The 11,232-nt window shown below is 48.8% G+C and overlaps 1 protein-coding gene across 1 annotated transcript; it reads right to left on the reverse strand.

Annotated features, from left to right (window-relative positions):
• Positions 1-1,883: 1,883 nt before the first annotated feature.
• On the reverse strand, positions 1,884-10,036 carry FGF16 (fibroblast growth factor 16). The gene is made up of 3 exons (XM_059385687.1): positions 9,687-10,036; positions 3,450-3,553; positions 1,884-2,129 (listed from the first exon to the last, which is right to left on the reverse strand). The coding sequence occupies exons 1-3, from the start codon at positions 9,958-9,960 to the stop codon at positions 1,884-1,886; spliced, it is 624 nt and encodes a 207-aa protein (XP_059241670.1). The 5' UTR covers positions 9,961-10,036.
• Positions 10,037-11,232: the final 1,196 nt, after the last annotated feature.

Here is an 11,232-nt window from a genome sequence, read left to right on the forward strand (position 1 = left end):
CTAAGTTTCAAAATTTATCCTGCAAATGAATCTCCTGGGAGGCCTGTGAACATGCAGATTTCTGGGCCTCAACCCCTGCCCAGAGTTTCTGATTTGGCAGGTCTAGGGTACTTTAGGGAAGTGTGTTAACAGCTTCCCAAAACTCTCTAGGAGAAGCACTGGGAGGGGGGTGGAGATAAGGGGTTGGAGAGGGAGTGGGAGAATGCTTCCAGAAGGGAAGTTGACTGGTTCAAAAAAGTAGGTGTCCCTCCTGATTGTTTATTTTGTATCCCTCCATCTTCATATCTTCATAAGACCTTCAGGCTTTGATCCCTAACCAAATCCCAAAGAAGGGCTCTTATTTGCCTTGTCATAAGCACAAGTAGGAGCTTCTGTGAGAGCCATTGGTCCAGGCCTTCCTGAAGCTTTGACTCATCACTAAGTTTAAAGTCATAGCAACAATGTTCACAATTGCCAAACTGTGGAAGGAGCCGAGATGCCCTTCAAACAGATGAATGGATAAAGATGGGGTTCATATATACAATGGAATATTACTCAGCTGTCAGAAAGGATGACTACCCATCATTTTCTTAGACTTGGATGGAACTGGAGGGGATCATGCTGAGTGAAGTAAGTCAAGCAGAGAAAGACAATTATCATATAGTTTCACTCATATGTGGAACATAAGGAATAGCGTGGAGGACCATAGGGGAAGAGAGGGAAAACTGAAGGGGGAGATGTCAGAAAGAGAGACAAACCATGAGAGACTGTGGACTCTGGGAAACAAACTGAGGGTTACAGAAAGGAAGGGGTGGGGGAACGGGGTAGCCAGGTGGTGGGTATTAAGGAAGGCATGTGTTGTGATGAGTACTGAGTGTTATACACAACTAATGAATCACTGAACACTATATCAAAAGCCAATGATGTACTGTATGGTGGTTAACTGAACATAATAAAAAAAGCAGCAAACAAACAAAAAAAGTCACAGAACCAGAAAAGACTTCAGATAAGGCCCCTAAATAATGCTAGTGTGGTTGGTGATGGGTCATCTAGGTGAAGTAGTGTGATGCTCACATCAGGAGATTCTAATAAGTTGGAGAGAGAAGCTAACCAACCTTCTGATCCTACTAAATGTACAACTCAGTGGAATTAGACCATGGTTACAATATAAAATTTTATTGCCAATAAAAGCCTTTAATAACTCATTTATCCTATTTCAGTAGGACCTTGTTCTTTCTGATGAAAATCCAGTCATAGCATCTCTCATTAAAAATAAAATTATTTTGAAATAAATAAATATATAAAATAAATAGCATATACATTTCATAAATAGTTTGTCCATATGCACAGTATCCATGCTTACATTTTAATACCATTTTCTCCCAGCCTACCCCATCTCCCACTTCTAACAGCAAGAAAACTGCATGTCAGGACAGGTGAGAAATCTCCAGAGCCAATGCAGGGATGGCCTGCATCAGGTCACAGCCCCAAGGCTTTTAATGAGACTTTCCCAAGGCTCTGTATATAGCATCCATGGCAGATTCCTCAGTCTTTCATTTACCCATTGTCAAAGTATTTGGGTAGATTGTAGGGCAAGATAACCCTGGCCCTTGGCAAGGGCCCCCATTCTTTCTTGTGCCACCTCAGGGGGAAGAACACGAGTAAAGGAAATAGTATATACAAGATTCCCTCTAGCCCACCCCCTCCACCCATTTCCCTCCCCCAAATGACCCATCCTTGATATACACTTTGAACAAGAGAACAGCTGGATCTAGTTGAACAGGAAGTGCTCCTCTGTTATCTAAACTGGTAGGAAAGAGGATTGAGAAGCTATGAGTATGGTGCTTGTGGAGACAACTGTGGCCCTAGAGTACAGGGGTCACAAAGGTCACACTAGGGTTCCATTACCTATAGCGGAAGAGGTCTCTGGACATGGAGGGCAACTTAGAAGGATCTACTGGCCTGGGCAAAAAGTGAGTGAATTTCTGGTGTCGTTTAGTCCGGTATCCCTCCCGGGGTGAGCCATCTTTATTCAAGGCCACATAATACTGTCTCTCCGAGTCCAAGTGTTTGTACAAGGTGGAAGCATAGGTGTTGTACCAGTTTTCTTCAAATTGTTCCCGGAACACACATTCACGTGTCAGCTTCTTCTGTGAGGGTGAGAAAATAAAGCAGAGCCTATTAGATGATGATTTCTCCCATCCCAGCTTGCTGAAATAGCAATAGGACATTGATATTTGAAAATTTCCATCCCATCTCCCCGTATTCTCAAGGCATCTTCTTTCCAAATAGCACAAAACAGTCCTGTCTGTATGGCCTTCATCCTCTTATGGGAACCGCACAGGAATGTTTCAGGTGAGATCTCTCCTGAAGGCAGGAGACTGAAGGAGATGGCCTCGCTGGGCTCTCTGAGCCTGGGAATTTCTGCGATGGCCTACTAATGCTCCTTTGGCACCCGAATTTTCTCCCTACTTTGGGCAAACAATGTCAAATCCACTGAGATTATAGTCAACCACGCGAACTAACAGGCAAAGGCCTGGGATCCATCTAAAGCTCCATAGGAGGTGAGTTATGATCTCTCCTAATGAGGGGTCTCAGGCCTGTCTGTTGGAAAGATCTCTTTGAAAAGTTCCTCCAATCTAGCTGCCGCAAGCTAGCAGCTCCTAAGGCAGGTCTCTTGTCTTTGTCCCTTCTCACACTTGATCCAGCTGGCATACTACTTGCTGGGGTGGCCAATACTGAGTGCTGGGGTCAGGCCTATCTCTTAGGTGTCAGGGAAAAACATGCTCTGATTTCCTGGGGTGCAGGCAGCCAGAAAGCATGCTCAGGGACTCAAAAAAACCCAGGAGTTAGGATCCCCTGAAAGGGTTAAGATCAGTGAAGCCACTCACCATTCCCCAGCTCTAGGCTAGTTTCCAGAATAGAGAACATGTACTGCAGCCAACACCATCCTAGCTGGGGACTTAGGGCTGTCACCAGGTCCTAGAACCCTCACTCTTCATTTGTGTGTTTCATTTGGCCTCTGGGATTCAGCTGAAGCAGTCTGGAAGTCAGGGACTATGGTTTCAATCTCAGAATCTCAATCTGAGGGCCAGTGCTTCCACTGCCAATTTTTGTGCCAGCTTGTCTGCCACTCCTCCAAGTACTCGTTAAAATTCCGAGGTGCCCCTCAGGAGTGTAAATGCCCCAAGCCCTCACCATCTGGTTGACAAACCAGCACAGTTTATGGTTATCGCCAGGCTGGCTGGCTGTCTAATGGAAGAGGTGAAAGCAAAGTTGCCACAGAGAAGCTTATGTTTTGTTGGGAACAGAAGGAGTTTGAGTGCTACACAGCAAGCTCCTGTAAGGCACTGATCCCTCACAGTTGATAGAAGTATTTCATGTGCTAGGTCAGTGTTTTATGTTTTTGCCTTACATAGTCCAAACACTGGTGGTGATAGCCTCTGATGAAAAGAAAACCTTCAACTTACCGACCCATAGAGTTCTCCTCGCTCATTCATTCCTAAGTACAGGCCAGAGTCCACTCCCCGGATGCTGATCAAGCCTACAGCCAGGCTGATAAACTCCAGGATTCCTAGAGCAAAAAATTGAATGCCATTTCTATTAGCGATGTTGAGCTCAGAGGGAGTTGTGCAGGTGACGTGAGCTACCAGTCATTGATCCCCAACTGGAGGCAGCCCTGTATGCCTTCGTTGAGTTACCTTATGAAACCATCTTTTGAAGCAAGGATGGAACCTCAGAAAATATACCCAGTCTTTCTGGGCCTCAGCTTTTCCCTGTGTGAGATGGGTGAAACAATCTCTTACTCAACACTCAGAGACATTACGAGGAAGAGACCAGGGGCAGGCTTTGGCTATGAAAGTTCCATAATTACAAGGTACTATTTAATACCATCATTTCGAGTAATGGGAGGGGAGCTTTCAAAATGGAAGAATGTAGCTAGATTTCTGTATCTTTGCAAAGTCACTTCCCTCTCCCACAGAGCACACAGCGTTCCTTGTTGTCCTCTAGGCTGCATTTGTTTTGCACCCTCTTAGCTCCCAGGTCTTTAAAGCCACATGAGACTGTCAACTACCCATGGCTGACTCTAACAAAGGCCATACAGTCCACTCACTAAGTCTGTGTCTCCCTCTTAAGGCAGAAGGCAAAAAAACAGGGCCTGGCAAGAGCTTTCTCCTAAAATACGCTCTCAGCCAGGGCAGTCTCAGGCTGACAAGCCTGTCAGTTTCCTCTTGTCTCTTTAGAATTTTGAGTTTATCCATGGCACACAGTTGGCAGGTAGTACTGGACTTGACACTGATGTTAGATGTTGCAACTTTAAGGGGAAAGTTGGGAAGACATTCAGAAACATCCCTCTAGCTGACAAGGTTAGAGGTGGGGAGTTGAAAATGTTTTCATGTACCCAGCAGCAGCTGGAGAAAGAAAGAAATCAACTTCCAAGAGGGAAAAAGGACCCAGAACTTAAATCCTGGTGGTGCTGAGGACTACAGTTTTGTCCCAAGATAGTACATCTGTTACTCTACAGTTATAGACAGAATGGTCAAGAAGATTCCCCTTTGATATTCTGGTTTTTAACCATGTTTTCCATACAGACCAAAACTTGATATGACTGACTCACAGAGGCATCTGAAGATATGAAATGAGCTCATATCTGGTTGCTTTTCTTACCCTCCAAATGCAATTCTTTTTTTTTTTTTTTAAAGATTTTATTTATTTATTTGACAGAGAGAGATCACAAGCAGGCAGAGAGGCAGGCAGAGAGGAGGAAGCAGGCTCCCTGCTGAGCAGAGAGCCCGATGTGGGACTCGATCCCAGGACTCCGAGATCATGACCTGAGCCGAAGGCAGCGGCTTAACCCACTGAGCCACCCAGGCGCCCCTCCAAATGCAATTCTTAAGGGTAATAATATTTTCTGTGATCTACATAGGGAGTAGAATGGATCCTTAAAGACTACTTAAAAAATACGTGGTTGATTCTGAAATTGGATTCAAACCTCCAGTGGTTAGTCTCCTGAGAAGTGATTTGGGCTGGTGGATGAATGTGCGGATGTGGCAGCTTTAGGGGGGTTCCACAGCTCACTTGGATGTCTTTGAAGGATGCAAAGGTCCGCGGCCATTGTATGGCCTCTGACATAAAACTCCCTTAGGTTTTATTCTCAGTCGGCCTGTTCTTAACTCCTATAATACAGGAAAGGACTTTTGGGAAAAGGAACTGACACAAGACGGTGGCAGAAGGCAAATAGCTCGTGTCAAGTAAGGGTGAAGCAGGAAGTGATTTAATGGATCAAAACCATTAGTTGCATTGTGCAAATGTCTGATTTTGGTTCTGCCTTGTTTAACATTTTAATAAATGACTTGTAAGAGGACATAGGAGAGCCGCTTACCCTTGTTCCAGGAACTGTACAGCTGAGAAGGTGACACAATCAAAATCCAAAGAGATTTCAGGAGGATGGGAAAATGAGCTGACTCCAACAAAATAAGCCTTAATTAGAATAAATGTAAAGTCCTGTGCTTTGGTCCCGATTACTCAAGATGTTTTGTGTTTGGGTTTTGTTGGGGAATGGATGGTGAGCCTCAAGTGCAGACAGCTGAGTTAATCATACTCTGTATCTTAGGGCCTATTATCATAATTGGCCTGTGCAAGGGCTTTATATTCATCTATTTCTTTTTATTTCTGTACTCTGCTCCCATCCTTCTCCCCACTTCAAGCAACCATGTATATTTACTTGAAAACACATACTATTCTTTTGTGTTTCCATGCATTTTCATTAACTACAAGTCAGCCCACCTTTGGAATGGGGAGACGTGGCTTAGCAAAACATCTCTAACAATGATCGGGAGATTTGACTGAACAAGGTAAGCTCAGTATGGGTGATGCAGGATATTAAAACGCTGATGTAGAACTAGTCAAGTAAAAATTAAAATTTATTGAAAAGCTAATGTGAGACAAAGAAACAAAAAAGCTAATGTGATCAAAGGCTGCATGGATAGAGGTCTAGTAACTGGCCAAAAGGAGGAGACTGCCCCACTCCTTTCCACCTTAGACCACACTGAGAGTGCTATTTTTCGTTCTACTATGATTAAAGATGTCTCTGGAAAAACAGGAGTGTGTTCAAAGGTGAGTGGCCAGTATGGCAGGGAAATAAGAAACTGGGTCCTTGTTTCAGCTCTGTGTGCTAAACTTTGAGAGACACCAAGCTGCTTGAGCCTTGGGGTATTTCCTTTGCTTAGACAAATCGTTTCTGAGCTTCAAGTCTTAGTTCCCTCATTCCCCAAGTATCTCATGTCTCTGACCATCCTGAGCTCATTAAGTAGCAGAGGGCAGCTTGTGATCTCACCGTCCAAGACCTGGTGTGAGAACAAATCATGAAACACAAGAGGTGTGGCCATTTGAGTCACCACAGTTCTTCTCCAACTCTCTGTTCACCCTGATGCCAAAGGACAGATCATACAGGAAGTCACTTGGGTTGTGTCCAATAACAGGGGTCTCCAACAGCTGGAATCATCCCTGCCTGGCTGTCTAGGGCATCATTTTCCTCTGCCAACTTTCCTATTAGCTGGATTCAAACTGTGGGAACCCAGTTGCACATGACGATGGAACAGATATTCCTAAACCTCCTGAATCCCAGCCAGCATGAAGGGAGAGAGAAAACGAGCCATTTTCACATTTTCCCTGTTACAGTTGGAGAGGACTATTAACAGCAAAGTGCCAGTTTGTCCTTGGTACTCTCACTCCCTCCACTGTGCCTCATCCTGACCTGCCCACCTCAGGCTCCGGCCTCGCTTGACAATCTCCAGACTCTTCTTACATCTTTTTTTCCCCCGGCCTCAGTCAAAACAGTTCTGTCCTGAGCTCCACTGCTCCAGAACTTCGCTAGATGGCTGGCTAATGCGTCCTCGAATCTGGTTCCAGGACCTGCCTGGGCTCCCTCAGTTATCCTTTCAGACTTCTGGGGCTAAGACAGTGCTGCTTTGGCATCTCGACAAATAAGAACCAGACTGCTCAAAACCTACAGCAGCTTCCTTAGCCTGCTCCATCACACCTGGTGGGAGGCCTCTCCACCAGTCTGGCCCACTAGCTCTGTTCTGCCAGTCCACAGGTGCCCCCTCAGGAATGTCAGTACCCCTGCAAACTTCGTGTAAATGCCACCATCCAAGCAGAGACAGAAATACTCCTGACTACTGATTGCAGAGGGAGTGGGGGGGAGGGAGAGCTGAGGCTATGCCAACAGGTTATTATTCGGAGTCGTGGCTGCTCTTGGGCTCAGCCCGACTCGACTCATTCTGAACACATGGATTCCAGGGTAATCCTTAGGGGCCCTGCTCTCCAATTACAACAAATAGCTATTTACTTTACATGGCCTTTAGAGACTACCTCCTCCCCCCAAGCAGAAATCTATAATATTTTATATCTTAAGTCTGGCCTACTTTACCCTGCTGGAATGTGGACTGCTAAAGCACTTATGGAATGCTAAAGTTTCAATTTATTGAATACCCTGGTTGATTAACTCAAATGTGAGGGAGGAGAGTAAGCAAACTCAAACGCCACCTCTCTCTCTGCCAAAAGCTAAAGGGAGAAAGACTAAATGTGTGTTTGAAAGTCGGCTGGGGAGGTTACAAAGAGACAGCTTTGACTAGTTATCATTTCCTTTACAGGAAATACATGGAACTGCCAGGAAGCCAGGGAAGGAGGAAAGGGAAAAGGTGGTGCAGAGGTGGTTTCGGGCAGTGTTATTTTAAAAGGCAAAACCAAAAATGAAGCAGTCGGTTAAGTGGCAATGAAAACATCCCTTCCTCCTGCCAGTTTTATTTCCTTCACTTTCTCCTTAAACTTACTCTTAGCAGGGCTGAGAGATGAAAAGAAATCAAGATGTGTCCTTAGAGAGGTAATTAAAGACCACTTATCCCAAAAGCCTATTACTAACTTATGTTGACCTTGTAGGTTATTGGGCTCAGCTTAGGCAGAGAGTCAGACAAACACTAGATGCTGGAAGCCAAGCTCATAGTTTCTGCATCTCTGCTGTGCTCCCCACCCCGCCATTTCTCCATCACTTCATGATTTTTCTTTTTACATATCAGGAATGAGTTACTCCAATATCTTTAGGCCATTTCTGGGAGGCTTTGGGAGGTTCTGAGACCAGGGTGGGAGTCCCATTCCTTTGAGGAACAAAAGGGAACTGCAAAGTTACGAGTGATGGAAAGGAAAGGAGCCAAGTTCATACTCCCTCTTCCCTGACCACACCCATCACCCTTCGGAGGACCTGTTGAAAGTTAATACAGACACCTGCACCCTTCCATTACTCCCACCTCACACACAACCCACTGTCCTCCAGCTCTGTGAGCATCTTTTTCCAAGATGACATAAACCTCATTAGGGTTCCTGCTTGCTCCCAGCAAGGAAGACCAGCCCTGACCTTAAGTTGGTTGCTAGGCTTGGCCTTGCCCAAGAACTGGCCTCTGAAAACCGCCCCCCCGCCCCACCTTTTACAATGCACTCCAGATGCACTGTAGCAAGGCAGGGAAAAGGCGGTTGGGGGAGATTTGGGGGGGAAGAATGGGGGAAAAGGGTAGGCTAAAGAACGGAACAGGTATCATGCCTGAAGTTTGGCAAAACCCCCTACTGGCTTAGGGATAGAAGGTGTCCTTTGGCCATAGGATTCTTGGGAAGAAGTAGAGGGCATTGGGGGATGGATCTCCCAAGTAAAGGTAGCTGTCACACCACCTGAATTACAGTTTAGTAGAGAATAGGAAATTGAAAATTAAAATGGCCAAATTACTGAGGAATGAACACATTTGTTTAGAAACCTAATGATCTCCATCCCACATCAAGGTTTATACCAAGTATGTTTTGAATGTGAGACAGGCCCCTATGCCTTCTCAACAATCTGCCGGGTGTCCAGCCGAGAAAATCCTGTCAGGAGGCTGTGCCTTTCCGGTCCTGGGCCCAGAAGACACCTGTTTCTGGGGCTGGGAGCGGGCCCAGGCCATCTCCTCCCCGTGAGGCAAGGAGTCCAGAGGTATTTCCAGGCAAAAGCTATCCTAGGGTCGTGCCCTTCCAGAGTGGACAGCGGGAGGCGTCCCCAGTTTCTCCAATACCCAGCTCATGCCTTGCGGCCTGGGATCGGCCTCCACCCTGGGCAGAGAAAGCCAGAGGCAGGCAGGTGCCACAGCTGCCGGCTGCCGAGTCTCCCGTCCGCCAAAAGCGATCCCTGCACGGACCGCCCGCCCACCCCTTCCGTAGCCCAGGAAGGCTTCCGCTGCAGACAATCGGCCAAGCCCACTGCCCGCGAGGCCCCGCTCCCAGCCACCGTCCCTGGCCTCCCCGGGGCGGGAGGCCGGTGCTCCTACCCCTTCTCCAGCTCCACCTGCTTTCACGCTAAGCGCAGCGTCCCGGGTTAGAATGATCCCCTGGTTACGGGGGAGGGAAGAAGGGTGGAGTGGGGCGAAGAGAGGCCGCACCTCAAGGCGCCCCCGCCTCCTCCCGAGAGCGTCTGAAGGTGCCAGGCGCCCCGACGCCGCGCGGCTCAAGTTTGCGCCGTCTGAGCCCTCCTGGCCCGCGTCCCTGGCTGTCTCCCGCTTCGACGGACCCGGACGGCACAGGGCTGGGGCGGCTGGGGCGGCCCGCGCGGGCCCCGAGCCGGAGCTCCAGCCATTGGCTCCCCAAAGAGCCGTCCGCGGGCTTCCTGTCCCTCCCGGCCGCGTCCTCACCGAAACGGCTGTGGTCGTGGCGGGTGCCGTGCACTGTGCCGTTGGGGAAGATCTCCAGGTGGAAGCCGGTGCGGCAGTACAGCTGGCGGCGCCGCAGGATCCCCTTCAGGTGGGCGAAGTCTGTGGGCGAGCCGCGCTGCAGCTTCCCCTCGATCTGGCCGAGGCGCTCGTTCAGGAAGCCCGGGGAGTCAGCTAAGGGCACGTTCCCCAGAGAGGAGGAGAAGCCGTGTAGATCCCAGTCCAAGGAGGCGAAGACCCCCCCCACCTCCGCCATGGCAGGGTGCGCGGGGCCGAGCCGGGGCCGCGGGGCGCGAACTACCTCTGCCCTCAGCGAGCGCGGGCGACTCCGCTGCTCTCGCTCGCTCCCTCGCTCGCTCCCTCCGCGCTTTGCCTAGCCGCAGTCGACGTCTGTTCGCGTCCAAGGAACTTCTCAGCGGCGGGGCCGCGAGCTCCTGACCTTGCTCGCAGTCAAAGTGGCGCTTCCCCTACGCATCCATCTCCCTAGGCCTCTCATAGCTGGCTTCGTCGAGCTATCAGATGCAAACGGCACTTTATATACATACCCACTCCCCTTACATTGACATATTGGATATTTAAATACAAGCCACACCTCACTGGCATCCCCTCAGAGATTGGTGTGTGGGGTTTTCTTCCCCCCTTGAATCCATTTGGCTCTTTTTGGAAGGGAGGGGGTGAGGGAGGAGAGAGCTAGCGAGCTTCACTCCCTCTTTTATTATGAAAAAAAAAAATGGCAGGAAAAAGCTACACATTGCAGTGAGGCATAACTGCTTTTGGCAGGTTTTTCTGAAACTGCTGATGAAATAACGGAGCCCAGCGCGTGGAGACTGTCGGCGCCCACGGCCGCTCAGGCCTGCTGAGTGGAGGTCTGTTGGCTGCGAGGGGGCAGCTCCCACCTCCCACGCGTCTTCAGGCTCCTTGCTTTTGGAAGGTAGCTTGAGACCAGAGTTGGGGGTTCATGCGTTGCTGAGCCCTTCTTGTTCCCCAGCTGGTGGAAAACTGCAGAAAGGGCGCCTGGCCCGGGACTAGGGCTACTTGGTTTCTTTGTTCTGTTGCCCATCCCCAGTTCCACTCCCCACCTGTAGGTCGGGTGGGGGCTGAGGAAGTGAAAACTCCGGAAGCGAATCAAGTCGCAAAATTTGGGAATGGGGGTGGTAGCGGTCCCTGCCCGCACCGAGGCGGGGTCTTTAAGGAGTCTGGGAGGAGCGGGAAACCCCACGGAGGAAAGAAGACATTTTTTTTTTCTTTAAGGGACGTTTGCAGCTTAAGAAAAGTATGGGGGGAAAGAAATAGAAAGTGCTCTTTTTGAAAAATGATCTCCACTGGCGTTCTGGGCGCGCTTTCACAAGGCTCTTGAGAGCAAATCCGATAAGAGGCCGTTGGAAGCCCGGTGGGGGCTTCCTCCCACTTTTTTTCTTGTTGGAAACAGGTGTTTCCTTGCTGTGTCCTGTGTCCTGCTCCGAGATACTCTGGAGCAGGAACTGGCGGCAATCAAGGGCAACCGGTAGCGTTAAGATGACCTGGGGAG

The sequence above is a fragment of the Mustela nigripes genome, chromosome X (assembly GCF_022355385.1).
Source record: "Mustela nigripes isolate SB6536 chromosome X, MUSNIG.SB6536, whole genome shotgun sequence".
NCBI lineage: Eukaryota > Metazoa > Chordata > Mammalia > Carnivora > Mustelidae > Mustela > Mustela nigripes.

Bases quoted from the DNA above. Each gene is read 5' to 3' on its own strand.
- FGF16 (XM_059385687.1), bottom strand. From the start codon at position 9,960: ATGGCGGAGGTGGGGGGGGTCTTCGCCTCCTTGGACTGGGATCTACAC. The intron at 3,554-9,686 runs GTGAGGACGCGG...TTTTTGCTCTAG, and splicing joins CCACGACCACAGCCGTTTCG to GAATCCTGGAGTTTATCAGC. The intron at 2,130-3,449 runs GTAAGTTGAAGG...TCACCCTCACAG, and splicing joins GAGGAGAACTCTATGGGTCG to AAGAAGCTGACACGTGAATG.